Source organism: Chaetomium strumarium (assembly GCF_033439665.1).
Source record: "Chaetomium strumarium strain CBS 333.67 chromosome Unknown B0T15scaffold_1, whole genome shotgun sequence".
Taxonomy (NCBI): domain Eukaryota; kingdom Fungi; phylum Ascomycota; class Sordariomycetes; order Sordariales; family Chaetomiaceae; genus Chaetomium; species Chaetomium strumarium.
In genome coordinates, this window is record NW_026944429.1 from 7,299,996 (window position 1) to 7,326,695 (window position 26,700).

The 26,700-nt window shown below is 55.4% G+C and overlaps 11 protein-coding genes across 11 annotated transcripts; 8 read left to right on the plus strand and 3 right to left on the minus strand.

Annotated features, from left to right (window-relative positions):
- The first annotated feature begins 77 nt into the window (after positions 1 to 77).
- On the plus strand, positions 78 to 1,629 carry B0T15DRAFT_522069 (uncharacterized protein). Its single transcript, XM_062868601.1, has 3 exons — positions 78 to 491; positions 572 to 1,007; positions 1,076 to 1,629. The coding sequence occupies exons 1-3, from the start codon at positions 464 to 466 to the stop codon at positions 1,503 to 1,505; spliced, it is 894 nt and encodes a 297-aa protein (XP_062727402.1). The 5' UTR covers positions 78 to 463; the 3' UTR covers positions 1,506 to 1,629.
- A 98-nt stretch (positions 1,630 to 1,727) lies between these two features.
- On the minus strand, positions 1,728 to 2,679 carry B0T15DRAFT_385408 (uncharacterized protein; the record flags this gene model as incomplete). Its single annotated transcript, XM_062864275.1, has 2 exons — positions 1,728 to 2,223; positions 2,336 to 2,679. The coding sequence occupies 2 exons, from the start codon at positions 2,677 to 2,679 to the stop codon at positions 1,728 to 1,730; spliced, it is 840 nt and encodes a 279-aa protein (XP_062727403.1).
- A 1,022-nt stretch (positions 2,680 to 3,701) lies between these two features.
- B0T15DRAFT_81244 (permease of the major facilitator superfamily) lies at positions 3,702 to 5,806 on the plus strand. The gene is made up of 5 exons (XM_062871346.1): positions 3,702 to 4,114; positions 4,186 to 4,281; positions 4,350 to 4,975; positions 5,061 to 5,590; positions 5,646 to 5,806. Exons 1-5 carry the CDS (start codon positions 3,847 to 3,849, stop codon positions 5,695 to 5,697), a joined length of 1,572 nt encoding a protein of 523 aa, XP_062727404.1. The 5' UTR covers positions 3,702 to 3,846; the 3' UTR covers positions 5,698 to 5,806.
- A 1,002-nt stretch (positions 5,807 to 6,808) lies between these two features.
- On the plus strand, positions 6,809 to 10,873 carry B0T15DRAFT_409670 (P-loop containing nucleoside triphosphate hydrolase protein). The gene is made up of 2 exons (XM_062865357.1): positions 6,809 to 9,591; positions 9,643 to 10,873. Exons 1-2 carry the CDS (start codon positions 6,977 to 6,979, stop codon positions 10,397 to 10,399), a joined length of 3,372 nt encoding a protein of 1,123 aa, XP_062727405.1. The 5' UTR covers positions 6,809 to 6,976; the 3' UTR covers positions 10,400 to 10,873.
- A 154-nt stretch (positions 10,874 to 11,027) lies between these two features.
- B0T15DRAFT_522082 (uncharacterized protein) lies at positions 11,028 to 12,335 on the plus strand (the record flags this gene model as incomplete). Its single annotated transcript, XM_062868602.1, has 4 exons — positions 11,028 to 11,030; positions 11,173 to 11,635; positions 11,719 to 11,931; positions 12,058 to 12,335. The coding sequence occupies 4 exons, from the start codon at positions 11,028 to 11,030 to the stop codon at positions 12,237 to 12,239; spliced, it is 861 nt and encodes a 286-aa protein (XP_062727406.1). The 3' UTR covers positions 12,240 to 12,335.
- A 1,444-nt stretch (positions 12,336 to 13,779) lies between these two features.
- On the plus strand, positions 13,780 to 14,826 carry B0T15DRAFT_81386 (uncharacterized protein). The gene is made up of 2 exons (XM_062871348.1): positions 13,780 to 13,824; positions 13,922 to 14,826. Exons 1-2 carry the CDS (start codon positions 13,817 to 13,819, stop codon positions 14,739 to 14,741), a joined length of 828 nt encoding a protein of 275 aa, XP_062727407.1. The 5' UTR covers positions 13,780 to 13,816; the 3' UTR covers positions 14,742 to 14,826.
- A 1,334-nt stretch (positions 14,827 to 16,160) lies between these two features.
- On the minus strand, positions 16,161 to 17,593 carry B0T15DRAFT_522099 (uncharacterized protein). The gene is made up of 2 exons (XM_062868603.1): positions 16,952 to 17,593; positions 16,161 to 16,892 (listed from the first exon to the last, which is right to left on the minus strand). Exons 1-2 carry the CDS (start codon positions 17,373 to 17,375, stop codon positions 16,294 to 16,296), a joined length of 1,023 nt encoding a protein of 340 aa, XP_062727408.1. The 5' UTR covers positions 17,376 to 17,593; the 3' UTR covers positions 16,161 to 16,293.
- Positions 17,594 to 18,110: 517 nt separating this feature from the next.
- B0T15DRAFT_81421 (glycosyl hydrolase) lies at positions 18,111 to 20,215 on the plus strand. Its single transcript, XM_062871349.1, has 2 exons — positions 18,111 to 18,387; positions 18,449 to 20,215. The coding sequence occupies exons 1-2, from the start codon at positions 18,258 to 18,260 to the stop codon at positions 20,071 to 20,073; spliced, it is 1,755 nt and encodes a 584-aa protein (XP_062727409.1). The 5' UTR covers positions 18,111 to 18,257; the 3' UTR covers positions 20,074 to 20,215.
- Positions 20,216 to 21,211: 996 nt separating this feature from the next.
- On the plus strand, positions 21,212 to 22,415 carry B0T15DRAFT_549305 (uncharacterized protein; the record flags this gene model as incomplete). The annotated part of the gene is made up of 2 exons (XM_062870215.1): positions 21,212 to 21,298; positions 21,391 to 22,415. The coding sequence occupies 2 exons, from the start codon at positions 21,212 to 21,214 to the stop codon at positions 22,237 to 22,239; spliced, it is 936 nt and encodes a 311-aa protein (XP_062727410.1). The 3' UTR covers positions 22,240 to 22,415.
- A 487-nt stretch (positions 22,416 to 22,902) lies between these two features.
- Positions 22,903 to 24,822, minus strand: B0T15DRAFT_565167 (binuclear zinc transcription factor; the record flags this gene model as incomplete). The annotated part of the gene is made up of 3 exons (XM_062870657.1): positions 24,711 to 24,822; positions 23,132 to 24,656; positions 22,903 to 22,940 (listed from the first exon to the last, which is right to left on the minus strand). The coding sequence occupies exons 1-3, from the start codon at positions 24,744 to 24,746 to the stop codon at positions 22,903 to 22,905; spliced, it is 1,599 nt and encodes a 532-aa protein (XP_062727411.1). The 5' UTR covers positions 24,747 to 24,822.
- A 464-nt stretch (positions 24,823 to 25,286) lies between these two features.
- On the plus strand, positions 25,287 to 26,647 carry B0T15DRAFT_81535 (uncharacterized protein). Its single transcript, XM_062871350.1, has 2 exons — positions 25,287 to 26,121; positions 26,215 to 26,647. Exons 1-2 carry the CDS (start codon positions 25,521 to 25,523, stop codon positions 26,553 to 26,555), a joined length of 942 nt encoding a protein of 313 aa, XP_062727412.1. The 5' UTR covers positions 25,287 to 25,520; the 3' UTR covers positions 26,556 to 26,647.
- The last annotated feature ends 53 nt before the right edge of the window (positions 26,648 to 26,700 follow it).

Sequence of the window (26,700 nt, forward strand, 5' to 3'; positions counted from 1 at the left end):
CTATTGAGCTCACACTTGACGAAGCCCAGTGTAATCCAATAACCTGTGTTCTGCTTGTTACCAGTAAACTCGTCCATTGAAGATTATGCTTTTCTACAGCAATTCAGATGCTGATTGACAGAACGTTACAATACCAACTGCCATTACAGTATGTTACATGCCAAGTGTGGGCTTGATTTCACGACCTTGTGAGACAACCCGATTGTCGGTGATGTCATGACTGGAGCACTGCTGCACAATGACATGAGCTGCGATGACCCACGATGCTTTTGGGAGTAAGGCCTCCGAGTACCTATATAGGCGCAACAACTTGGCCGTAGCTTCTCAACTTTGTTCGATACAATAAAATCGTCTGCCTTCGAATTCCAATTCCAACTCAACAACAACGCAACTCATCAGTTCCGCAGCTGACCGTTACAATCGACACCTTACGCCTGTCCAAACAAAACAAGACCATATCACCATGACTGACAAGTCGCAATTCCAGCAGGGTAGGGCAAATTTCATGACTATCACCAATCTACAGACAACGGTACTGGAGGTGACATAACTGACATAACTGACGGAATAGGACATGAGATCCCTGTCACTCAGCAGAGCTTCCCGGGCAAGGAGAAGGACTTGCCCATCGCGGCTGCGCACGAGCAGATCCCCACGGATGAGGGCAACTACCAGACTTACAAGGCCGCCGGCAAGCTGCAGGGCAAGAAGGCCATCATCACCGGAGGTGACTCCGGGATCGGCCGTGCCACTGCTATCCTCTTCGCCATGGAGGGTGCTGACTCCCTTATCGCCTACCTCCCTGAGGAGGAGGACGACGCGCAAGAGACCAAAAGGCGGGTGGAGAAGTATGGCCGGAAGTGCTTCCTCTACTCCACCGACCTGACCGACAGGGGCAACTGCAAGAAGGTCGTCGACGAGGCCGTGAGCAAGCTGGGCGGTGTTGACATCCTCTTCAACAACGCTGCGTATCAGATGATGGTGGAGGATATCAAGGACCTCTCCGAGTAACCAACGCCCCCCCTTTTCCCTTTTCACCACTAGCAGTGCTTATACCAACCGACAATACATACAGGGACCAATGGATCCACACATTCAACACCAACATCCACCCCTACTTCTACCTCGCCAAATACGTCCTGCCGCACATGAAGCCGGGCTCGACCATCATCAACAACGCCAGCATCAACGCCTACATCGGACGGCCCGACCTCCTGGACTACACGTCCACCAAGGGCGCCATCGTGTCGTTCACGCGCGCCCTGCACAACCAGCAGATCGGCAAGGGCATCCGCGTAAACGCTGTCGCTCCCGGCCCCGTCTGGACGCCGCTCATTCCCTCCACCATGAGCGAGGACGCGCAGAAGCAGTTCACCAGCCCCATGGGCCGCCCCGCACAGCCGAGCGAGATTGCAACGTGCGTGGTGTTCCTCGCGTCCAAGGATAGTTCGGCGGTGTCGGGACAGACCATCCACTGCAACGGCGGTACCGTCGTCAATGGTTGAAGTTAGGATGGAGTGAGTGCATGGGAGAATGAGATAGTAATGAAGGTGTAGCGTTCGGATATCATCACCACTCACGTTTGAGCCTTGAAATGTATGAGTGAGATGCGTGTTCGTGGCAAAAGTTCAGTGAAGATATTTCACCCTTATATTGAGTAACCCGAACACACCACTGCTCGTTTGGCGAGGCCTTCTGCATGATCCTTATTAATCTCGTGCAGCTACTTAAGACCAGCCTACGTCGACTTCTTCTTCGTAGCCCCCCCCATCCACCGTCAAATCCTGCGCTGTCACAAAGCCAGCATTCACCAGATACTCGACCGCATCAGCAATATCCTTGGGCCTGCTGGCGCGATTGGTCGGGTGCTCATCGACCTCCTTCTCCTCATTCTGCTCCGCCCACTCCAAGCCTTTCTCGTCGCCGTCCCTGCACTCGTGCGCGACCTTGATGCGCCCGGGGGCAACCAAGTTGACACGGATCCCCCACGGCTGCAGGCTGATGGCCATGCTGTGCGTCAGACCGAGCTGGCCGGCCTTGGTTGCCGCATAACCTTCCTGGTTCGCGTCGCTCTGCAGCGCGCGGAACGAGCCGATCAGGATGATGCACGGCCCGGCGTCGTCGTCGCGGTGCAGCGCCGCCTCGGATTCTTTCTCCTGCTTCATGTAGGGCAGGCAGGCTTGCGACACGATGAAGGGTGATGTGAGGTTCGTCTCGACATACCTGTGAAGTTCTCATTTGGGGGGGGGGGGGGGGGGGGGGGACGGCTGGCTGTCAGTCGTTTTTGATTTATGAATGCTTATTAGCGGGCGTCTGGAGGTGGGGACCATCGTACGCTTGCCACTCGGGTATGGTACTGGTGTCGGCCATGGTTTTGCCGTCCTTCCACCTTGGCGAGGCGATTCCGCCGTTATTGATCAAGACGTGTATCCGTCCGCCGAGGAAGTCGGCTGTTTGCTTCACTTTGTCCTGGATGTCCTGGATGTCGCGCAGGTTGGAGATAGCGGACTGAAGCTTGCCGGCATCATAGTATTCCTTCAGGTGGGTTTTGGTCGTGTGCTCGAGCTCTTCCTCGTCGATGTCGAGGAAGTGCACTTTGTAATTTCGCTCGAGGAGCCTTCTTACCAGACATCGGCCGATACCCCTGGCTCCTCCGGTGATGAGGGCGGTTTTGGACATGATTGCGTGAGCTAGCCTACTAACTTTGAGCTTGATCGTCTTATTTGAATAAATAAATTATGAACTCAACTGTTGAATATGTGCTCCGAAAGACGTGGGAATCTCGTTGTTGATACTCCGGCACGACGTCATCCAGGAGAGTCCAAATCTGGATTTGTATGGCAATTGTGTGGAGCACCATGTAATGGTCCGGGTCTCATAGGTGATTCCCAGAATCCCAATCCGTTACAGACATCATCTGTACTTAGCGAAAAGGAGCAACTGAGTAGCTGAGACACATCACTTATGAAATGACCATTTGCCGGATTGCAAGTGGGAAGGTGCGCCGCAGTATGGTACTACTACTGACAGGACTAAGTACGGTCAGTACGCGATACATACGGTCAGCACGTCAGCAGTACGGTCAATATCTCCATCAGTTAAGTAGGTATTGTACCGGCATCAGTATTTGCATCAACACCTTAGGTTAGCGCCGGTAATAATGGCCTGGAAGACTGATAATTGAGTGCCTGCATTCAGACGCCGGGGTAAAACTCATCCGAGGCGAGTAATGGCACTCGCTTCTCGATAACGATACTGTACTAGTAGTACCAGGCTTATCGTCAAGAAACCGGCTGATCGTATCGGGACCGTCTTCCCACAGCGTGGGGATATCGATATCGTTACTACTACTAGCCTGGACTCCTGGAAGACGAACGGTGCTATCCATCAACAAAACCCTAGGCCCATAACGACTCACACATAACCTCTGTGTAGAGTTGTACCGTTTGTGAGTTGCTCCCGCTCTCGACCATAAAAATGCTGAATTCAGTTCCTGGAGGGAAATGGTATCCGAATGCAACCCAGGTATCGTGATAAGAGGCTCCGAGATCGTCATCTTTATCTCCGGGTTGTATTCCGGGCTCCGGAGTGTCGCACTGTCGGGTTCCCCGCGCGCGAGCGACAAGCACTGCCTAATCGGGAAACTCGCAACCTGTCGACGTGGGCCAACATCAGGGTGGGCAGATCACGCAAGAGATAGCAGTGTCGGGCGCATCATAAAGAATGTGATTTCCACCGGATGTGTCTTTCTCGACAACTTGAGAGTCGTCCTCACTTTCAGCTCGTGAAGGACACATCAGCCGTCCGGACGTCGCACTTCCTACATTACGACCGGAGTTTGCAGCCATGGAAAAGGTCGATGGCAAGAACTCGAACCCCGCGTTGGCGGCGGCCACGCCAGCCACGGATGTCGACATCGGATCCGTCGAGAAGCACCCGCACGACAAGATGCTGCAACACGCACACGATGCGGATGAGGCCCTGAAAGCGTTCTCCGGTCTGGGGGGCGAGAGCATCGAGGTCGACGAAGCGACAAACAAGAGGTTGCTGCGCATCATTGACCGGCATATGATGCCATTGATGTGTCTGGTTTACGGCATGAACTATCTTGACAGTACGAGTCACTCACCTGCGAGTTGGTTTCGATCGGGTACAAGGCATTCTTCTAACCGCTCGTCCATACAGAGACAACCTTGTCATACGCAAGCGTAATGGGAATCAAGACGGACATCAGCTTGACGGGGGATCAGTACCAGTGGCTTGGGAGCTTGTTCTACTTTGGTAGGTTCTGTGCCTGGTGCAAGTCGCCGCAGTCCACAGGCACCTAGCGAGACTGACGCAACGCACAGGGTACCTGGCTTGGGAATACCCCACGGCCCGGCTTCTCCAGCGAATGCCTCTGGGCAAGTATTCGGCAGCCTGCATCATCATCTGGGGCCTCATCCTGTGCTGCTTTGCGGCGGTCAAGAACTACTCTGGCGCTATTGCGATCCGCTTCTTCCTGGGTGTGTTCGAAGCTGCCGTAACACCGGGCTTCGCGCTCCTCACATCCCAGTGGTACACCAAGAGAGAGCAAGGAACCCGCGTGGGGATCTGGTTCAGCTTCAACGGCTGGGGACAGATCTTCGGAGGCCTGGTGGCATATGGCATTGCTGTTGGGGTGCGCAAACACGGATCTGCCATCGAACCGTGGAAGATTGTCTTCTTGGTGACGGGCCTCCTGACCGTCGCGCTGGGCGTCTACTTCCTCTACCTCATTCCTGACAGCCAACTCAACGCACGCTGGTTGAAGAAAGAGGACCGCATTCTGGCCGTTGCGCGCGTGCGCGTCAACCAGCAGGGAATCGGCAACAAGCACTTCAAGTCGTATCAGCTGAAGGAGGCTCTGCTCGACCCCATGACCTGGGCCTTCTTCTTCTACGCTCTCGTGGCCGATATCCCCAACGGCGGTATCACCAATTTTTTCAGCCAACTGGTACGTCAAGAGGTCATAGTGATGGACTCACTGGTATCGACTGCTTGATCGCGCCATCATTAACACAACCCCATTTTCCTCTTAGATCGTCAGCTTCGGCTACACCCCAGAACAGAGCCTGCTCTACGGAGTGCCCGGCGGAGCGGTGGAGGTTGTTGCGCTGATCATCAATGGCTACCTCGGCGACCAGTTCGGACAGCGCCTGCTCTGCAGTTCCGGGGGCCTGGTGTGTGCCATCGTGGGCATGGTTCTCATCGTCGCCCTGCCGCTGTCCAATAACGTCGGCCGTCTCATCGGATACTACATGACCCAGGCCAGCCCGACCCCGTTTGTGGCGCTGCTGTCGCTCGTGTCGAGCAACGTGGCGGGATACACTAAGAAGACCACCGTGGCGGCGTTGTATTTGATCGGATACTGTGTCGGCAACATCATCGGTCCGCAGGTCTTTCGTCCCAAGGACGCGCCACGATATGTGCCCGCCGAGATCACCATTATTGTGTGCTGGGGCGTCTGCTTGCTGGATCTGTACTTCATCTGGTGGTGGTACCGTCGTCAGAACGCCAACAAGGAGCAGGCTCGTGCGAATCCCGGCTATGTCAGGCTGGAGAATCAAGAGTATGTACGGCTGATTTTCCTTTCTTGAATGTGACCACTGACAGGGTTGACACAGATGGCTGGATCTCACGGACATGGAGAATCCCGAGTTCGAATACACACTTTAGCAGAGCTGCATTCGGAGTAGTATGGCTAGTGGTTGATGAAAGCTCTTCCACCATCTATTCCTTTACACGAACCAGCTGCTGAATGTTGCGATGTCACGAGATCTTGACTGTGCCATTCAGGACTTCGACGATGCGTGCTCACTGGCAGTCTATAGTGATGTCAAGTCCCAAGCTCATTGACATCTGGTGTTGGGATACTCATTCCTCGCACTCAGAGGTCAGGGAAGTGTAATGCGCCACGGTGTGTGACAATGGTTGGCCCATCTATAGCCTGTGCCCACCACAGGAGGCGTGAGGAATGCGAGTTCACACAGGTCAAGCGCTGGCGCGGCCATCGTGAGGGATTTCATGTCCCCACGGCGCGGCGCCTGGGACGGGCCTTCCGCGACGCGCTCCGCGAGAGGTTTGAGCATGGGTGGACCACCGTCGCCGACGGCCCACGATAGCGCTGAGATCATATATGTACCTAGGTAGCCATTGGATCAAACCGTGGAAACTTGTAAGTCGCCCTGTATAATCTGATTACCTGCTAGTTGTGATGTTCAGGCACCTACCAGTAGTTTCGCATCTTGATGTGCTCGGCAGCCCTTAGATATCACGTAACCACTGGACCGCGCGGTGTGATGGGAAATCAGAGACTGCCTTGGTTCTCCGGTCATGCATGCATGTCGGATTCACTCGTGCCAGTGTCCTAGAGTCGGTCAACCGCCTATAGCCGAATGCCCAGCTCGTGGACATTCGACCATGCGGCCAAGAAAGCTTGTTCGCAGGTCGCGGCTAGCCTCTTACTCAGTATGTGTATTTCTGTCATCAGTTCATGTTTTTGTTTCGGTGTATAGTAGGTAGATTGATAAATAGTTCCGTTAGAAGTCGAATGCCGAGTATTGAAAGTCCCTCAGGTAGTAGCCCAGATTGACAGAGAGAAGCTTCAAGTTCAGCAACGAGGTCGTCATCATGATGGCTGTACGTTGAGGAAGAGCCAATGGGCAAAGGCTACAGCCCCACATGTCCCTTGAAGTCTCGGCATTGGTTCGTGCAGTCCTTGGCGATCGTCCTGATAAGAAATTTCCTCAGCTGATAAGCCTGCGCTCAGCGAAATTTCTGGTGGCGGCGGGGCACTTACTGATTGCCAACCAGACTTCCTTGCCTCATCAGGACCCAACCCATTCCGAGCCGATAGCTGGAAAGGGGGGTATATTCTGCGCATCCAGGCCTCCGAGACCTTTGCCTGGCTTTGCGCGGCGCTCACGAGAATCGGACAAGCGACAATAACCAAATTATGCCGCATTCAGTGACGCCTCCGACAATGACGGTGCCCATCAAGGCGCCCGACGGCGCTGCCCCGCCTCCCACGTCCGCCGAGGTCTCGTCCATTATCAACACCATCTTCACCGCCAAGACCTCGTCCGCCTCGATCGATGCATGCTACGGCCTGTGCGAGCTGCTCCTCAACTCGGTCGGTGTTCAGGGCCTGCACGACTACGGCGTCCTCGCCGAGATCAGGAAAGCCGCGGCCGACAAGAAAAGCGGCCTCCGACGCGAAAGCGCTCAGAACCTGCTCGGCGCCCTGTTCGAACGTTTCCCGCCACGCCAGCCCATCAGCGAGATTGTGTTCCTCCTTCAGGATGGCGGTGTGCTCAGCTGCGCTCTCGATGCGCTTGCCGACAAAGGTTCCGTTGTTCGCGACGCAGCCCAATACGGCATCGATGCGCTCTTCGCCAACCTAAGCGCCGAGGCCATGATTGCCGGCCTCCTACCCGCTCTCACCGAATACATTGCTAAGGCCGGTGGCAAGTGGCAAGGAGTGGTCGGCGCATTCAAGTTGATGCAGAAAATGGCGGACAAGGCCAAGATCACAGCGGGGAGCACAAAGGAGGAGGCCCGGGAGCAGGACTTTCTGCGCGAGGCCATGGGCTCCAAGCTTGCCAGTTTGATCCCAGTTGTCGAGAACGGCATGCTGGACATGAAATCCGAGGTGGAGAAGCAGGCGGTCAAGACCATGACGTCGCTGACTACTCTGCTTTCGAACGACGACGTGGCGCCTCGCATCCCCCTTCTCATCGAAACCATGCACCATCCCTCGGCAGAGGCCGTGCATAAGGCTATCCACGCCTTGTCGCAGACAACGTTTGTTGCCGTTGTGACGTCGCCCGTCCTTGCCTTGCTTACCCCTTTCCTGGAGCGCGCCCTCAACAACCCGTCGACGCCACAGGAAGTCCTCCGCCAGACCGTTGTCATCACAGAGAACCTCACTAAACTTGTACACGACCCGATCGAGGCGCGGACCTTCCTGCCAAAGCTTCAACCAGGCATCAAGAGTGTCGTGGAGAGGGCTTCGCTGCCCGAGGTGCGTCAGTTGGCCACGCGAGCGCTGGGCGTGATGGACAAGGCCATGGGCATGGACAACGAGAAGACGGCTGTTGTCGAGCGGACCACAGCGGACGATGTTTTCTCGCAGCTCCAACTCGAGATTAAAAACAGCAACAACAGCGCCGCCGGTGACAAGCTCGTGCTGCCGTACATTGCCTGCATGGTCAGCGAAGATGTCAATCACCGCCAGCTCGACCGCATACATGCCAGGATCGCCCCTTACCTCCGGTCGTTGATACACCCAGCTGCAGCTGAAAGAGTTGCTGCAGCTGTCCACGAGTTCTATGTGGAGGAGGACCACCGCAAGTACGGCGTTCCTGAAAAAGAGGACGACGGTGAGGTTGAGATCGTGAATGCCGACTTTTCGCTCGCGTACGGCGGCATGCTCCTGCTGTCTCATACCAACTTGAGGCTGCTCAAGGGCCATCGTTATGGCCTTTGCGGGAGGAACGGTGCAGGCAAGTCGACGCTGATGAAGAGCATTGCTGGCGGCAAGCTGGAAGGCTTCCCGCCCCAGGATGTGTTGCGGACTTGCTACGTCGAGCACAACCAGGGCGAGGATGCTGATATCAGCATCTTGGAGTTCGTATCTAAGGACCCGGTCATCGCGAAGGAAGGGCAAGAGAGAATCTCCGCCGTCCTGGAAGAATTCGGCTTCACATCTGGGCCGGAGGGCCGGCAGTCCCAGAAGGTCGGCTCGCTCTCGGGAGGTTGGAAGATGAAGCTGGCTCTTGCTCGTGCTATGCTGCAGAGAGCCGATGTCCTGCTGCTCGACGAACCTACTAACCATCTTGACGTGGCAAACATCAAGTGGCTCGAGAACTATCTTAAGACGCACACCGACATCACCAGCTTGATCGTGTCCCACGACTCCAGTTTCCTTGATGAGGTCACTACCGATATCTACCACTACGAGCCCAACAAGAAGCTCGGCCACTACAAGGGCAACCTTGCCGCTTTTGTCAAGATCCGCCCAGAGGCCAAGAGCTACTACACGCTGTCGGCCTCGAACGTGCAGTTCAAATTCCCTCCGCCCGGAATCCTTAGCGGTGTCAAGTCACAGACTCGTGCCATCATCCGCATGACTAATGTCTCGTACACCTATCCTAATGCGCCCAAGCCGTCCCTGACAGACGTGTCCTGCCAGCTGTCGCTCTCCTCTCGAGTGGCCATCATCGGCCCCAACGGTGCCGGCAAGTCCACGCTGATCAAGCTCCTGACGGGCGAGGTGATTCCCACGTCCGGCAAGGTCGAGAAGCACCCCAATCTCCGCATCGGTTACATCAAGCAGCATGCGTTGGAACACGTCGAGATGCATCTTGAGAAGACACCCAACCAGTATCTCCAGTGGCGGTATGCCCATGGCGACGACCGGGAGGTGCACATGAAGCAGACGCGGATGCTGTCAGATAAAGACCGGGAGCAGATGGAAAAGTTCATCGATGTCGGTGATGGCAAGGGGAAGCGCCAGGTCGAAGCGCTTGTCGGTCGGCAGAAGTATAAGAAGACCTTCCAATATGAGGTGTAAGTCTCTCCCCTGTTCCAATTCGTTCTTCTCATCTAACGTCACATCAGAAAATGGCGCAATTTCCTCCCTAAACACAACACCATGATCTCGCGCGAGACCCTCCTCGACTTAGGTTTCGCCAAACTCGTCCAAGATTTCGATGACCATGAGGCCTCCCGGGAAGGGCTCGGCTACCGCGAGCTCCAGCCGTCGGTCATTTCCAAGCACTTCGAGGACCTCGGTCTGGACCCAGACATCGCCAACCACAACGAGATTGGCTCCCTCTCCGGCGGCCAGAAAGTCAAGGTCGTCATCGCGGGAGCCATGTGGAACAACCCGCACTTGCTGGTCCTCGACGAACCGACCAACTTCCTCGACCGTGACTCCCTCGGTGGCCTGGCAGTCGCCATCCGCGATTTCAAGGGCGGCGTGGTCATGATCTCGCACAACGAAGAATTCGTCGGCGCGCTCGCCACCGAGCAGTGGCACGTCGTGGACGGACGGGTTACCCACCGCGGCCACTCGGCCGTCGCGCTGGACCGGTTCGAGGATGCGAGCCGGCCTGCGAGCGCGGTGCCCAGCGGTGTGAACAGTCCTGTGCCCAGCTCCAGTGCCGTCAGCAGCGCGGTGAACAGCGGGGCCGAGGATAATGGCGGACCCGCGGTCACAGGGGAGAGCATGAAGTTCAAGGCGAAAAAGAAGAAGAAGATGACGAAGCGCGAGCTGAAGGAACGGGAGGTCAGGCGGAGGTTGAGGCATATCGAGTGGTTGAACAGTCCTAAGGGCACACCGCGGCCGCCGGATACGGATGATGAGGCCGAGTGAGAGAGGAAGTGGATGGCTTCCATCGGGTCGAGAGTATACAGGGGTAATATAGGGCTGTCGGGTGATCTCGCCTTTTCTTTTGTCTTGATGGTGTTTCATGAAGAGCGAGCGAGGGATGAGTGGACCGCTGGGCTATGGCTGGGGTAATGAAGATAGAGTCTAGACGCGATTTGCGGGGTCTTTCTGGGTTGAAAAGTTCAGGATTATAGGGAAAGAGGCGTTTTACACTATAAATCGGGGAATTGCTATTCTGACCGCCGCGTTTGGCCTTTTCTTAGCAAACTGCTCGACATAACTAAGGTAGGCAGCATGGGCATGTCTGCTCCAGGCTCGTGGGACAGAACCACCTTATCCAGGTTCGGGTCTCCAATGAAAAAACCGGTAATTGATTGCCAGTTTCCGTTAGATAGGCTTGAACTCCCAAGTATACATAGTTACATCGGGATGATTAACGATTAACTAGCAATAACGGCAGTGTTGGTCGTTCCTCTGTCATAGTGATGACTTTAGATCATAACTTAGGGGGACGAGATCGGTGGGAGCGTGGCAGGAGGATTTGACAACCGGGCGAGAGTTTGGAAGGTCGCATGCTTTGAAGTGTTTTTAGAAGGAAGGTCTGGACTTCAATATGGTATGTGCTGGGGTCAGTGCATTGTTGTTAACAGGAGGACCGAACTCTGGTTGTTATTGCCATTCCATATTCTTTGGCAGTAGTCACCTCAAACATCCCTGATGCGATGCATTTGGCAAGTGGATCCAGTGGAGTGGGGCAGGTCCTGTACTTAGATTCTTGCTCGGTCAACCGACCTTGCAACCTTCATCATCAATTCATACAATCCATCACCTTCTTGGTTAACCTGTGGTCCCTGCGCTTAAGTCGCTCAATTCTTGTGGTTCATAAGATGTCCGCGGTTCCGAAGCCGCCCTTGACGCCGCCGGCGGCAACATATGGTCTAGGAGCAGCACTGCCCACAGTGCGATTCCGACACCCAGCGTACCCCCGCTCAGCTTCCGACCTTCTCGTGCTCATGGCCACAGACGGCGAAGGTGCACTCGACTTTGACATTGCGATGGTCGCTTGCTGCATTGTTGCTAACATGGGCTGGGATGATGGATACTTGGCACAGAAAGCCTCGGCAGGAAACGATGCTCTTCAACAAGTCGACCGCCCGAACGACGGCTTGTTGAGTGCGGGCGAGTACCTTTTCTGCATAAAGGGACAGGATCCATTCTCATGTATGTCACCTCTTGACTCCCTGCCCCATTTTCCTCGGCCGCAAGTAAAGTCAGCTTTTCCAACTACACCCATTTCGTTGCAGTCAAATACCCCGTCATCCCATCGTTCCATCACTGGCGCTTCCCGCACGGTAACCTTCCTTCACCGTGGAGAAACCTGCAGCTGCCCGAGTTTCCCCTGCCGCGTCCAACTGTGAAAGGGCCTGTGGTAGCAATGGAGCGCGACATTACTTGCCGGGTGTCTGGCTATAAGTCGACCACCCCTCATTCCGCCCACCCCCCATTCCGCCCACTTTGTAAGTCCACACCGCTTTTCCAACCCAACCACTTCAACTTACCATAACTCACTCAATCTCTGGCCAAACGGCCTTTTTTTTTGTATCAAACTGATTGCCAGTTCAAGATGGCTTACTCAGAGCAAGATATACAAGATGCAGTTGAGCAATACCGTCTTGGGCGCCAGTCATTGCGAAGCATCTATAGTGAGTTCGACATCCCACGCTCTACTATTCGCGACCGCCTTCGTAGTACTCAGACCCATTCAACTACGGCCGAACCGCAACAGACACTTAGCCGAGTACAAGAAGATCATCTTACGCGATAGGTCTTAGCCCAGGTCGCTCTAGGTGTCCTACCAACCCATGCGCAGATCCGGGAGTCCGCCAGCCGGGTTCTATAGGCCCAAGGAGCACCCGAAAAGACTATCGGGAAGAGCTGGATCAACCGGTTTATCCGAAGGAACCCGGTCCTCCGTACCTAGCAAGGCTGTAAGATCGACTTAGCCTGTATCAATGGCGCTATTGACTCGGTTATCCGCAGCTGGTTCCTACTCCTGAAAATCCTAGCCATCAAGGATATCTTACCGGTTAACTGCTAGAACTTTAATGAATTCGGCCTTATAGAAGGTCAGGGTATTAACGGCTTGGTAGTTGGAAGTGCCTATATACGTGTAGTACAACGGAAAGTCCCTGGTTCGTGTGTATGGACCTCCTTCTTAGAGTGCGTCTCTATAATAGGGGTATTACTCCCACTAGCTATTATTTTCAAGGGCAAGAGTGTTCAATAGTAGTAGTTTCCTATCGCCAAGGACGAACTAAAGGACTGGCTATTCACTACAACTGAAAAAGGCTGGGTAAATAGGGTGGTTGCGTTAGAATGGCTGTAACGGGTCTTCATCCCCTGGACCCAGCCGCAAGATCCTACCTAGAAGCGTCTATTGATACTGGACGGCCACGATAGCTATATAAGCACTGAGTTTATATAGGAGTGCTTCAGTAACAATATCCAACTACTCTTTTTACTAGCCTATACCTCCTATGTCCTCCAGCCGTTGGATTATCAGTGTTCTCCCCCCTAAAGCACATCTACCGCAAGCTCCTCAACCAGTTAACCAGCTGGTCAGAAACTACGGCATTAGGCAAGCAGTTGATATTGCGGTGCCTCGTCAAGGCTCGCAAGGAGGCAATTACAGCTCATAATATCAAAGCTGGGTGGAAGGCATCCGGGTTATGGCCTCTGAGTATAGCGAAACCACTGATAAGCCCTCTTTTGTTGGAAAATTCGAACCAGGCGCTTGGAAAAGACGATCCACTACTACTACCATAGACCCCGGCATCTAGGCTACCTAGCCAGACTACAACTATGGCTCAGGAGGTCGAATTCCAGACACCACGCAAGAAAGTAGACCTTCGCGGTCACCTAACCAACCTGGCTATCCGGCGGCAAGATCTTTCTATACGACGGCTTTTATTCAGGAAGGTTGAGAAGGCATTTGACGAGAAGGACTTCCAATTGGCTCAATTGCAACAGGAAAACGAGGCTCTGAAGGTTCAGTTAGAGGCAGCCCGGCCGTCGAGAAGAAAGAGGGTGGTCCCGGATCCGAACAAGCAGTTCGCTTCCATTGAACAGGTCCACCGGGCTCAAATTGAGGCTGGCCGTATTGAAGAGTCTGGCATTGAAGAGAGCAGGTCATAAAGCCCCGAATCAGATGCTTCCTGTATTGTGGTGGGTTGAACAGACTGTAATAGATGGTGTTGAAGAAGATGGGTGGTTTAGACGCCAAGACTTACAAAGTGGGCGGAATGGGGGGTGGGCGGAATGAGGGGTGGTCGACTTATGGATGCCATTGAGAAGGCACACCTCGTCCCGGACCGTGAAAGATACTGGTTCGTGGCGAACGAGATGCATAGGTAAGGTTTCATGCTGCGTTTTACTCTCTCTAGAGGGGAGCCGTTACTATGCTTCACTGAGGAAAGCGAGCGAAAGCTGACAATTACTCGCCCGTAGGTACTGCCGGCTACCACAAGAAGTAGCAGCAATCAACGACGATAAAAACATCGTCATCCTCCGCAAGGACCTGCATCACCTGTTCGATGCACGGCGCTTCACCTTTATTCCCAAGAGATTCGGTTCCTCCGAGTCTGCCGAACTTGTCACTCATGTGCTCTTACCATCGGGCTCGGCCGAATTCATAGGTCTGTATCACAACCGCTTACCCCAGCCGATCCGCGGCATCAGTGTCGAGTTCCTGTTCGCACGCTTCGCCTGGTGCTTATTTAGGGATGAACATCTGCAGTTCTTCCTATCGGATTTGGAATATGTGGTTTGCCTATGGGACAAGGCCCGTGACGAGACCCATACCCGAACCTTGCAAGGACCCGATGTCAGGTCTATTGCTCAGGTGTTCCAGCCGCCGCGATCACAGAGCCGGAGTGTCAGCCAAAAGAGGAGGTCGCTTTTGACCCAGGACCAGGACGGGGCCGATGACGGCGATGGCTATTGGTCAGACGACGGAGATAGCACTAGCGATGAGCCCGAACTCAACAGCTTTGACGAGCCACCTAGGGGGCGACGACGGAAGCGTAGCTGGGAGGATCTGGGGCGGGGTAATGGACACTTGCCGAGTTTATCATCCTCGTCTGCGACCCATTCCAGCTTTGCCGGCGGCCCAGTATCGCGGCCTCTAACTCCAAAAGAAGGGAGGGATACTACTGCGTCTCCAGCGCCGGCCAGCGACCATATCGGGAGTGAGAGGCCCCAAAAACGCATTCACACGGAAGGAATGCCGGGAAAGGAACGCCGGGTCAATGATCATGGTACCCTTTAGTTTTTCGGTTTTACTCCAGTCTGATGTATACATTGAGTTTAGCTAGTCCTTTTTTAGCTTAAGTAGTAACTAACGAGGCGTGGGAGAGTTCTGATCATCATACTGCTCAGCGTGTCAGGATGATCGGCCCTGATCTCGCCCTTGCAAGTCCGAGTCTCCATCATCTGCACATCCATCTTCTCGGCCTGCAATAATGCATACCGAGTGCATATTTCAGTTCATCGTGATGTCGTGGCTGTTGGTAGTTCCACTAGAATGTTGGTGGCCGCTTTCATAACCGGCTATGAATGCCAAGGGAGACATTGTCATGAGAACTGTCACTGTTATCCGTGCTGGGTACTACCACATTGAATATTCCGAAGGCAAGCCCTGTCAGATATTGTTCTTATTACCCCGCTACGATTAGAAAACCCGGGAGGGAGTTACAGTAGGGAAGAAACTTGCTTATATATATCCTATTCTACGGTAATGAGACCGTACTTGGCCAGGCCATTAAGGAGTGAGGCGTGCTACGAGAAAAGCTCTTTGTCACTTACAAGATCCTCGGCTCTCTTGACAAAAACATGTAGTCCTTAATCGCTATAACACTATCGAAGCCTGGTCTTAGCTATATGGACATGTACTTCATCTATCTTCCTTACGTAGCCTACATGACCCCTGAGAAACAAATATACCACGAAGCCACCGAGCTTCCGATGATCCCCATGCATCTGCTTTGGAGTACGTCGTTTGAGGACTTTGGATACTGGGTCCCGAAAGGCTGGCAGGGCAGCCGGAGGGCTCAGCAGAAATGGCTCCCGGAGTCCCGGAGCGTTTTGCGGGGCCGAATGCCCTTGCGTAGGTATATGGGCCGGTGTCGAGGGAATTGCTGATTTGGTACAAGTACCATAGTAACCATACCTTGATCAACTGTGTCTGCTCTTGGCAGTTTGCGTGTCCGGTAGTGAGATGCCGTGTAAGGTGAATAGAAACGCCTTCCAAGGTTCCCCTAACGCTGCGGCCCTCGATCTCTGATGTAGTACCTGATACCAGGTACTTGATAAATTAGTTCCTGCCTCACTCATGGATAACCTACCTGGGGTTACACTTTAGCAGGAACGTTTGGGTGTCTGAGGATGTCAGGCCCACCCAATAAAGTTGAAAGTTCAAACTTTAAAGTTTAGATCCAGGTCGGTCCGCCTCAGCCTTACCGGTGTTGCAAGCCCCGGGTTCTCCTCTCTCCAGCCGGCCTACTGTCTTTTCCTCCAGCAGTATACACCTGTCCATCTCTCACACACATATGGCTCGGTGCTCCGTGCCTCGCTCCCGCAACAACAGGAACTCCGAACTCGTAGCTCCACATGTAAGTGAACTTAACCTCAACTCTCCTCGCTGGGTCACTTGAGGTCTCGTCACACAACCAACTAGAATATGAGAAGGAGAGGGGCGACTCAACGTTCCTAAAACAGTCTTGGTTAAGAATATGAATTACATTCGCAACGGTTAGTCTTCTATATCCTATCATAGTTCTCAGTACCTCCACATCCTGGATCCGCGACTCAACCCCTCGTGATTAATATCTGTTCCCGCCTGGCAACTCCCATGCCACCGGATTTACGCCCGTTCCACCAGGCAGCTCTGTGGGTGGCACCCAAGCTTCTGCCACTGCCAATCCAGGCTCAGGGGGCTTGTAATGGTGATGGTACATGTTATACCCATTTATGTACCCCGGCACCGGTGGACCGTCCATCTTAGCTGGCGCTTGTTCCATTCCGGAATTGTTGGTGGTGGTGGTGCCTTGTGTGCGAGCGTTGGCGGCTCTCTTGAGTTTCCGTCGCGACCAAAAGAAGGTCAGACCCGCTGCTGCGAGTCCAAGTACACCGCTGGGAACGGCGACGGCGAGGCCAATGATGAGACCGTTCGATGGTTGGGAGTCTGAGGGTTGAGGAGAAGAACCCGGAGAAGACGAAGACTCGGCGGGTGCAACATTCGCAGTTACTGAGTTCGAGGGATCTGAGGTGGGCTTCGAGTTTGGTGTAGGGGATGGTGTCGTGGAGGAGGATAGTGTGGTCGTCGCCGATGACAGGGAGCTTGTCGTGGTCGTGGTCGTTGTTGTTGATAATTGGGTAGTAGATCTTGCGACACCAATGGTTGTCATGACGGTGGGAGTTCCTGAGCTTGCCCGGTCAGCCATCTTCTCAGCCCCCATATTCGACCATCGACCTTCTCACCTTGGAAGCTCAAGACATTGTCCAGCAAATCGCAGTCAAAGGGCTGACCGTCGTCACAATGATACGTGTCGTCGCTCCGGTTGGGGCACTTTTTGATGCCGATGCCGCCGTCCAGCTTGTGGCCCTTGGCCGGGTCGACACAGAAGCTGGGACACTTGCTACTCCGCCAGTCCTTGTCTGTGCAGCTGCCGCGGACATAGAGCGCCTGGTTTGGCAACTGCTTTTCGAGTCCGCTGGACATACAGATGCCGTTGCTCAGACAGACGTAAGCAGGACCGCAACACGCCGCCTGACCGGCCTCGTCATTGCAGGGGAGATCCTGAGGTGCGACGTCTCCGCTGGGGTAATAACATATCGCCTGGCAGAGAAGCAGATGTGTGAAGAGCGTGAAGAAGGTGGGAGAGAGAGGATTGAACGCCTTCATGGCAATCCAGTAGCCAGGAAACAGTCTGTCTGACTGTCACGAATTGTCTATTCTGACGCTCGAGGAGCAGTTTGGTGTGGCACAACGGAAGACAGCAGCAAGCTAACGTTGCCAGCGCCTGTGCGAGAATTATAGGACCTGAGCCCGAGACTGAATCGGGCGAGAAGGCTGCTTGCGTTGCATCCGCAATCATCGCAGCCGCGCACCAGAGGTTCCGGCCTCCACGGCAGACGTGGTCGCAACACGAATTTAGCCCCCATCGTTCGCCAAATGATACCAATAATCCGTGACCGTGCCCTGACACAATGCAGCTATGGGGTGGGTTTAAGCAGCATGTAAAGTATGTTGGTGATTGTCAAAACCGGTGGCCTGCATGTCAATTTCAAGCTTCGCGATAATTCGTCGGATTGAACCCGTTGGCCATTCGTCAACAACCCCCTGGCGGTTATTTAACGGCAGAGTGCCTCGCCGCGCGCTTACGGGACTCTTCTGTTGATTATCAGGCTACTTTCCCGATTCATTTCGATTGGTCCCAAACTCACAGCATACACAGTATAATCCTACCGTACATACAATACATACCTTAATAAGGTAACCAACAGCAACCCCGGTTCCCGCGACGTCTCAAGTCTTTGTTCTCTCCGCATTGCCGTCTCGGAAAATGCTGCGAGCCCTCCCCGTTCCACTTCACATCGTTCTCCTCAAAATCCCGCAAGAGCCCTGTCGCCCGTTGCGCATGGCCCTCTAAGCGTCTTAGCATCTATGCCCTCTCACCGTGAGATTCAGACGACATCGGTCATCGGCATGATCATGATCGTGGGAGAATAGCAAACCTCAGCCTTTCCCACGCAACCGCTCGAGTCTCCGCTCGCAACAGACACCATGCTACTGATACGGGGACGACTGTACATAGCCGTCACAGCTGCAGCATGCACATTGCTGTGGATCGTCCACTGGCTCCCTGCAATTGCCGGATTTCCCACGATACATGAGGATTGGTGGCCGAGGCGAGGTACGATGGGCGCAGAGACCCCAGGACTGGCGGGCCAAGGAGCTGACACTATGAGACTCAGATACTTACATATGGCGGACGATAGAGCAACACTACCCCTTGACTTCCTTTCGACCATTGCCGACGGGAAGACCAAAGAACTTTCCGGCCGTGCAGGCAAACTTCCCCGCTGAGACAGCAGCGGCCAGAGACATTCGGCTACGGCGGCAAGGCGCCATTAAAGATGCCTTTCTCCGCTGCTGGAGGACGTACAAGGAACACGCTTGGCTGCATGACGAGGTGACACCAATCAGTGCGAAGCCGAGAGACAATTTCGGGGGCTGGGGCGCAACGCTGGTCGACACCCTCGACACGTTGTGGATCATGGATCTCCGGGACGAGTTCAGCGCAGCCGTCGATGCCATTCACAAGAGCATTACCTTCGCCAACACAACCACTACCGACCCGATCAGCACCTTCGAAACCTCGATCCGCTTTCTCGGCGGTCTGCTCTCCGCCTACGACCTCAGCGGAGACCGCCGCCTTCTCTCCAAGGCACGCGATGTTGGAGATATGCTGTACAAGGCGTTCGACACGCCGTCCCGACTGCCCGTCCCCAAATGGGATCTCCATGCCGCAGTGCGAGGAGAGGAACAGTCCGATCCTGCGCAACTACTCCTGGCCGAGCTGGGCTCGCACGCCATGGAGTTCGCCCGTCTCAGTCTGCTGACCAAGGACCCCAAGTATTACGAGACGGTGGCCCGCATCACGGACCTTCTCAGCGAAACGCAGATGAAGACCAAGGTCCCCGGTCTCTGGCCAACCACAGTTGGAATCACCGCGGACACGTTCGATTCAGGAGACGAGTACACCCTCGGTGCTGAGGCCGACAGCACCTTTGAGTACACGGCCAAGATGATCGCACTTCTTGGAGGCCAGCAGCCGGAATACGAAACCATGTACTCCCGCAGCATAGACGCCGCGGCGAGACATCTTTTCTACCGGCCCCTCCTGCCTGGGGGCAACAACGACATCTTGGTGTCAGGGACCGTCCGCGTCGACAGCCATGGCACCCCAAGACTCGAAACATCGGCACAGCACCTGTCCTGCTTCGCAGGCGGCATGCTGGCCCTGGGCGGCCGTCTCACCGCCAACATCACACACGTCGAGCTCGCCAGGAAACTGACGCACGGCTGCATCGCCCTCTACAAGGCCGTCCCGCTCGGGATCATGCCCGAGGCATGCCGCCTCACAGCCTGTCCGGACGACGCCTCGTCGTGCGACTGGGACGAGCACCATCCGCAAACGGGAGCCGAGACCAAGGCAGAGACCATCCAGGCGCGCAACAACCTGCCCCCGGGCTTCACCGACATGCACGCGCGGTACTACATCCTGCGGCCCGAGGCGGTCGAGAGCGTGTTCGTGCTGTACCGCGTGACGGCGGACGCGGCGCTCCCGGACTTGGGGTGGGACATGTGGACGGCCATCGACAAGGCCACGCGCACGGAGCGCGGCACGAACAGCGCCATCCTGGACGTCCATCCCGGCGAGGGGCAGCCGCCGCCGATGAGCGACTCGATGGAGAGCTTTTGGCTGAGCGAGACGCTCAAGTACTTCTATCTGCTCTACTCGGAGCCCGGGGTGGTGAGTTTGGATGAGTGGGTGCTCAACACGGAGGCGCATCCTTTTCGGAGGATGCTGCCGTGAGGGAGACTCTGAGCAGAAAGTGAGAGCGCACGGCGAGCAGACCAGCTCTCTCGCTTCCCACCCTTCGTCGCATTTTGGAAAATATATTTCTCCTTTTGAGGTAGCCTAGACTGCGGGTCTCTCCACTAACAAGCTTCTTTTCGCACTCACAGTGTCCAACCCCCTTGCAGTCCCGTTACAGGCCTGTGGTCAGCTGGGGCTTGGGGAGGCAACCTTGGTTCATCAAGTGGTTGGCTCAATGTGTTTTTGATATAGCCCACGATCGGTTAGCAGATTGCTATCTATGCCCCTCCCGAGCCAGTTGGAAACTCATATGCCGGATGAATGCCCTCACCCCAAGGCAGCTCCGCCGATGGCGCCGACGCTTGTGCCAGTGCATATTGAGATGGCTTGTTGTGATATCCGTCGTGGTATCCAGCCACTGGTCCCTTATTCTTGGGCGGCACTTGCTCCATTCTCCCCCTTCTCCAGCACCATGCCAAGATGGTCGCGGCGATGAGCGCAGCTGCCTCTAATCCCGGTATGGATGCTAATAAGCGCCCACCAAGCGCCAGTGCGGCCCGCTTCACACTATAGTATTCCATACAGTGATCTACCCTACCCAAGCCCTGACGCGAAGGGGGTAAGGGCTCTGAGGGTGATGGTTGACAGGTGGAGAGGAAAAGCATCTGGGCACAGACACTGAGCTGGCTAAGACTAAGCGGTAGTGTGCTTCTTATTATCTGCAGCCGGGATGGAGTGATAATAGTCCGTCTGCGGCTGTACCATAGGAGTGTGGCCGGTATATCTATTTTGATAGGCGACGATGATGCAGATATCGGATGTTGTGACACCTCAAGCTTCGGATGCTGCGTCAAATCGGAAGCCTTCCAAATTCCAACGTTGCTCAGCTCGAAAAGGGGCTAGACCGCCATGCATTTGCTGCCTAACTACTACAGACCCAATCAGATGTGGAACGAATCTTAGCGGGTTGCAAGGGGACATTATAAATGTCTCATTACCTGCAATCCAATCCGACAAGCGAGGGCACCTAGTCGGACACCAAACTGTACAAACAGTGAAGGGACCGAACAGACAGCCACATCGTCTTTGCACGAGAAGCTTTGGAAGAGCCCCACGTGTTGGTTCTGAACAAACCATGGCTACCTGCGCAGAGTTCGAGTTTCAAAAGTGCGGCTTCGAAAGAGGTGTAGTGAAGGCAAATCCAGACATTGCAGGAATTGGCGTAAGTCGAGGACTATACTAGTACCTTAGCACAAAATGGCCCGGCTTGGACTAGTCAACGCGGTCACTAACGATGCCGTCGTCACGAGGTAGATCATCCTCTCATTTCTCGTAACAACTTCCGTCACAGTCCTTGCTGGGTTCTACCGAATCCTCTTCGACTTCATCACTGAATTCTTCCTCACACCATACCAACAGGACATAGTCCGGTTCCCGTCGGGAGACGGCTGGCTGTGGGTCAATCCCGGGTTCTGGGCCAGGGTCGTCGACAGGCTGCTTCTGGCACTGAACGACTCGCAGCTATTCACCGGCACCGCCGTGCAAGTTGCCTCTCTCGTACAGCACTGCGAGATCACCATCTACCATCTACGGATCGTCGCAGAGCTGGCTTTCTTGAGCACGGTGACCCATCTTCTAACCGTGGTGGCGATGAGTGGATATTTCATCGACAATGCCGGATCCAACACCCCTCGAGTGCTGGTCATGTTGTTGAATCTGGGCCTCCTGGGATACACGACCTGGTTTGCCTATCTTTACGAAGCCGCATCGCCCTTCGACGAGTCCCTTCAGCTGGGTTGTTACTACGCGGGTTACCGACCGCCAGTCGTCGCGTCGTTCACAGTCCGCTGGACGTTGCTTTTGCTAGCTGCCGTTCTAGGGCATTTAGTGGTGTTTCTTGCCATGTATTGGAAAGGCTTCCGCACCTGGATTGCCGGCACAAGAGGTGCCGCACTGAGATTCTTCCGGACTGCAATACTGGTTCCCGCTTACACGATATACGGGCTCGTCAGTAGTTCTCGAGTATTACGGCAAACTCAGGCACTGGGAACGCCTCCTGTTGACATAGAGGGTAGCGAGAGGGAATGGGGGTTTGGGCAGATCCTCGCTCTGCTACTCCTGGCACTCATTGTTCTCCCAGGGTGGGATTCTTTCATGGAGTAAGTGCAATAACCCCTCCTCCCTTTGCATCCCTGTAGTAATCATCTCCTCAGGACAAGCGCGGGCTTAATGGAGGCACAGAGAGAACGCGAGGCACAGGGAAAGGCTTGACGGGTTTGATTCACACCAAGTTCTCGCATGTTGAGAAGCAGAAAGAAGGTTCCTAGCTGGGTATTAGCATACCCTACTGACCCATGGGAATGCTATATACACTCCTAGACTTTCAGATCTCGAAGGGGGCCTTTTCCCTTTTTTCCACCGTCAAGGAGATCGTCTCGATTCTCGGGAAACAGGCAAACCACACTTCAGGCTAGTGAACCATGTATTCAAAAGCCTTATCCAAGTATTTCCAAGTATCAATCTACCAGTAAAAACTCTTCCAAGCCCATGGGGTCCAGCTGCTCGAAAAGCCCGCTCGGCTCACCGACCTGCAATACGGACACGCCAGCAGCACTACTAGTAGGGAGTCCCATAGCCCACGACGAGTTATCGTAACCACCAGAAGCATCACCAACAAACCCACTGCCAGTGCTCCCTCCCCCTCCTCCTCCTCCCCCTCCCAACATAATTCCCTCTCTACCACCACCACCACCACTCGTACCGCCACTCACGGAGCTTATAGCAGGACAGAACAACATGGGCTCTCTACAAGCTACAATCCCCTTCTCACCGCCCATATTCCAGTTTCCCGTCGGCAGACCAGGCTCATCACGCATCATCATCATCATCATCATCAACCTCAACCGGTCCATCCACGCAGACCCCATCCCAGCCCGGAGCAGATCCCCGGCCAACTGCAGCGCATTAGCCCGGACCAGGGGACTCTCTTTACTCGCAAAAAGGACAAGCGTGTCGGCTAGGTATACTAGATTCGCCTCGCTGCTTTGCTTTCGACTATTTTGAGTTTGCCCGTGAGGAGCAGAGGACAAGCAGTCGGACAGAAACACAGACGCAGCCATGTAGGCGGCAAAGGGGAGTAAAGGGTTGCGAATGGCCGTGCCCAGGAAATTGGCTGCCTGCGCCGCGCGGAAGACGGATACTACGGTTTCTGCGGCGGGCAGAAGGCGGGCCTCTTTCCACTCCTTCCACGCCGCGGACGATTTTTCTTGATGTTGTTGTTGTTGGTTATTAGGGGCCTTAATAAAAGAAGAACGGCCCAGGTGGAGGACGGCCATGCTGACGCATATGCGCACGGTGATGGCGTCGAGGCTGCGTGGGTTGGCCGAGGGGTTCATCTGCGGTTCCGGGAGGAAGAAGGTTAGTGCAGTCAGGTTGCTGTCGATTTCGCGGTGCCGGCGCCAGTAGGGGCTGTCAGTGTTTGTGTCTAGGTCTCCGGCGTCTTGTGGGTTGGGGGAGTTTGCGGTGTGATCCAGCGCGTGCAGGAGTTCGTTGGCGGCGAGGAGGCGGAGGGCAAAGGGGGACAACTCGTTTCCTCGGACCTGTTCCAGTCGCTGGATGCCAGATGATAGTGGCGTTGGGTGGGGGTTTTCGGTGCCGGCGGCGAAGGCATCTTCGGTGGTGGGGAGGTTGGTGCGGAGGTGTCGCTCGTCGATGAGGGACGGCCAGCCTGTAGTGGATGAGAGAAAGCGGTCGGCCATGAAGGCGACCCACCACGTTCGACGCCGCTCCTCGGCCTCGATGGCGTCCCTCGGCGGAGGCAGGCTCGGAGACGGGTCGGGTTGTGGGCTGTCGAGCTGGTGCAGCTTGAGCATCTGGGCAATGCGGACGGCGCGGCAGTGGCTGGTAGATGCCCGGGTGAAGACGGCATAGACATGGCATTCGTAGGCCGAGATGAGCAACCAGGCCTGCACGTGGGCTACCGTGGTGTAGACCTCGCCTTGGCCTTTCAGCTCGTCTGCCTCGGCATAAACCCGTGCGCGCTGGTAAAAAGGTTCAGAAAGGTGGCGGTATGTGGGCGACACTGCTGCCGCGGATGCCATCACGACGTACTGAAGACACATGGGCGGGCGCATGTGCGGAGGAAGCCGCAGGGACGCCGTGTAGCGCGCCTGGTGAAGCATGGGAGCCCCTGGGTGGATGGTTTGGAAGTAGAGGGCCGTGAGCGCATCCATGACCTCGAACGAGGGAGACTGCTCGAACAAGCCCAGATCGAATAGTTGGCCGCTTGCCGGCCCCGGATTCATCGAGGGGGTTGGTTCGGCGAATGACTGCTCCTGCCCTGTTGCACGTGTGGTCGTCCCGAGATTGGCGGCCCGGAGGCGTGCCTCAAGCTCCTCTATGCGCTCCTCGAGATCCCGCACCGTCTTGCGGGCACCGAGGCCCCGCTGCCGGGCTTCGGGATATGTGCAGCCGTCGTTCCGTTCGACACAGCGGTCACACCTAGGCCGCGTGCGATCGCACTTTAGCTTGCGGCTGCGGCACTGAGCGCATGACAGGGCCGAGAGGCTTGAGAGTTGGCCCTTTTGGCCCTTCCGTGTACCCCCGCGTGGATGCTCTTCTGCTTGGGGAGGCACCGGCTGCTGCCGCGGGGGGATTGGGCGGGCTTCCATTCTGCATCCGCATGAAATGGAACTTTGATAAATTCCGGAAGGAGCGTGTGGTTTTTGCCTGCAGCAGGAGGAAGCTGGGCCAAGAATGTTGACGCTACACAAACCGCCAGAGCCAATCACCGGCCGTTCGGAGTCCGAAGCGGGGGGAGAAGCCGGCAGCCCCGGGGCGAATAAATCGACTGTTCAGGCGCTACTATTTCGATTGATTGAGATTAGCCGCTACAAACCGGGCCGTGGGCTGCCAGACCTAAAAGACTGATTGGCTTGATGCATAGCGGGTAGGATTTCAATATCGTTAGACACATTGAAAATATCTATTAATCTTGTCGATTGATCGGCGCCGGCAGCACCCAGTCGGTGCCGCCGCCGTCCGCACGGATGCGGAATATGTAAGCGAGGCCTTCATAAGCTCGAGCTGAGCTCATAATAGAAAGGCGTCGACGCACCTCGGATCTTTAGCCTGGCACAAGGAGCTCATTGTAGAAAAGCGTCGACGTACGTCGGACTCTGTCTGCTTTGTCATGTCTTGCAGGCGGCTTGATTGGAAATACCAGCACGAAGAGAACCGTCCAGTTCTATCCAAAGTGCGGGCGAGAAGGTCTCAATGGGAAGATAGAAGTGGAGATGGGTATAAGACAGCCTGCCCTCCCGCCTCCTTCACTCCCCCAGCTCCTACATCCAGACACCACATCATCGTTCACATCATACACCGTTACACCTGCCAAAAAAGCACCTTCTATCCATAATTGAACCATACCAAACATCCCAACCAACATGACCAAACTCCTCACAGTATTCGGCGCCACCGGCGTCCAAGGCGGCTCCGTCATCCGCGCCGTGCTCGCCGACTCGACCCTGTCCAAGACATTCAAGATCCGCGCCGTCACCCGCGACGTCTCCAAGCCCGCCGCTCAGGCCCTTGCACAGCAGGGCATCGAGGTCACGGCCGCCGACATGGGCTCCCGGTCCTCGGTCGACGCCGCCGTTCAGGGCACGCACACGCTCTTCCTGGTTACGCTGCCCGACATGATGACGGGCGCGCCCGCGGGCACCGAGACCGCGCAAGGCAAGACGGTGGCCGACGCCGCCAAGGCCGCGGGCGTGCAGCACCTGATCTTCTCGTCGCTCATCGACGTCACCAAGGCCTCGGGCGGCAAGCTCCCGCACGTGCACCACTTCGACAGCAAGGCCCGCGTCGAGGACTACATCCGCGCCCAGGGCATCCCCGCCACCTTCCTCCAGCCGGGCTACTACATGACCAACTTCACCAACCTGGGCCTGCTCCGCAAGGGTGACGACGGCTCCTACACGCTTGCCGGCCCGACGGGTGCCACCAAGGCCCAGCTGCCGCTGATCTTCACCGAGGACGATATGGGTTAGTCTTTCCTTATTCTTCTCTGTTGACCCTTCCCCCTCCTTCCCTATTAGTTCTGAACTAACCCCCCCCCCCCAATTCCCATGCCATTAGGAAAATACTTCATCGCCATAGCCAAGCAGCCCCTCTCCAAGATACTCAACAAAACCATCCCCGCCGCAGCCGACTACTACACGCCGCAGCGCATCATGGACGAGTTCACGGCCGTGACAGGCCACAGGGGCCAGTACGTGCAGCTGGACCACGGCGTGTACAAGGGCTTCCTGCCGCCGCCGATCGCGCAGGAGATCCTGGAGAATGAGCTGCTGTGCGAGCACCCGGGCTTCTTCGCGGGCGCGTCGCTGACCGATGGCCACGAGCTGCTCGCCGAGGTGGGACTGAAGGTGACTACCTGGAAGGAGTATCTTGAGGCGAGGAAGGGGCAGTTTGAGTGAGAGTAAAAAATCAAGTTGGATACTGAGGGAGGGATGAGAAAGAGAGATTGGGAATCTTGTGCTTACCCTAGAAGAGGTTCTGGTTCTCTAGGAAGGAAGTGGCTAAATACACAATGTTCTGTTGACTACTTACCTACTCGGTTTA

Coding starts and splice junctions, on each gene's coding strand:
- B0T15DRAFT_522069 (XM_062868601.1), top strand. CDS start 464: ATGACTGACAAGTCGCAATTCCAGCAGG. Junction 492..571: donor CAAGTCGCAATTCCAGCAGG/GTAGGGCAAATT, acceptor CTGACGGAATAG/GACATGAGATCCCTGTCACT. Junction 1,008..1,075: donor GATATCAAGGACCTCTCCGA/GTAACCAACGCC, acceptor CAATACATACAG/GGACCAATGGATCCACACAT.
- B0T15DRAFT_81244 (XM_062871346.1), top strand. CDS start 3,847: ATGGAAAAGGTCGATGGCAAGAACTCGAACCCCGCGTTGGCGGCGGCC. Junction 4,115..4,185: donor CGGCATGAACTATCTTGACA/GTACGAGTCACT, acceptor TCGTCCATACAG/AGACAACCTTGTCATACGCA. Junction 4,976..5,060: donor CCAATTTTTTCAGCCAACTG/GTACGTCAAGAG, acceptor TTTTCCTCTTAG/ATCGTCAGCTTCGGCTACAC.
- B0T15DRAFT_409670 (XM_062865357.1), top strand. CDS start 6,977: ATGCCGCATTCAGTGACGCCTCCGACAATGACGGTGCCCATCAAGGCG. Junction 9,592..9,642: donor AAGACCTTCCAATATGAGGT/GTAAGTCTCTCC, acceptor ACGTCACATCAG/AAAATGGCGCAATTTCCTCC.
- B0T15DRAFT_522099 (XM_062868603.1), bottom strand. CDS start 17,375: ATGAAGGCGTTCAATCCTCTCTCTCCCACCTTCTTCACGCTCTTCACA. Junction 16,893..16,951: donor CAATGTCTTGAGCTTCCAAG/GTGAGAAGGTCG, acceptor GGGCAAGCTCAG/GAACTCCCACCGTCATGACA.
- B0T15DRAFT_81421 (XM_062871349.1), top strand. CDS start 18,258: ATGCTACTGATACGGGGACGACTGTACATAGCCGTCACAGCTGCAGCA. Junction 18,388..18,448: donor GGATTGGTGGCCGAGGCGAG/GTACGATGGGCG, acceptor TATGAGACTCAG/ATACTTACATATGGCGGACG.
- B0T15DRAFT_81535 (XM_062871350.1), top strand. CDS start 25,521: ATGACCAAACTCCTCACAGTATTCGGCGCCACCGGCGTCCAAGGCGGC. Junction 26,122..26,214: donor CTTCACCGAGGACGATATGG/GTTAGTCTTTCC, acceptor CCATGCCATTAG/GAAAATACTTCATCGCCATA.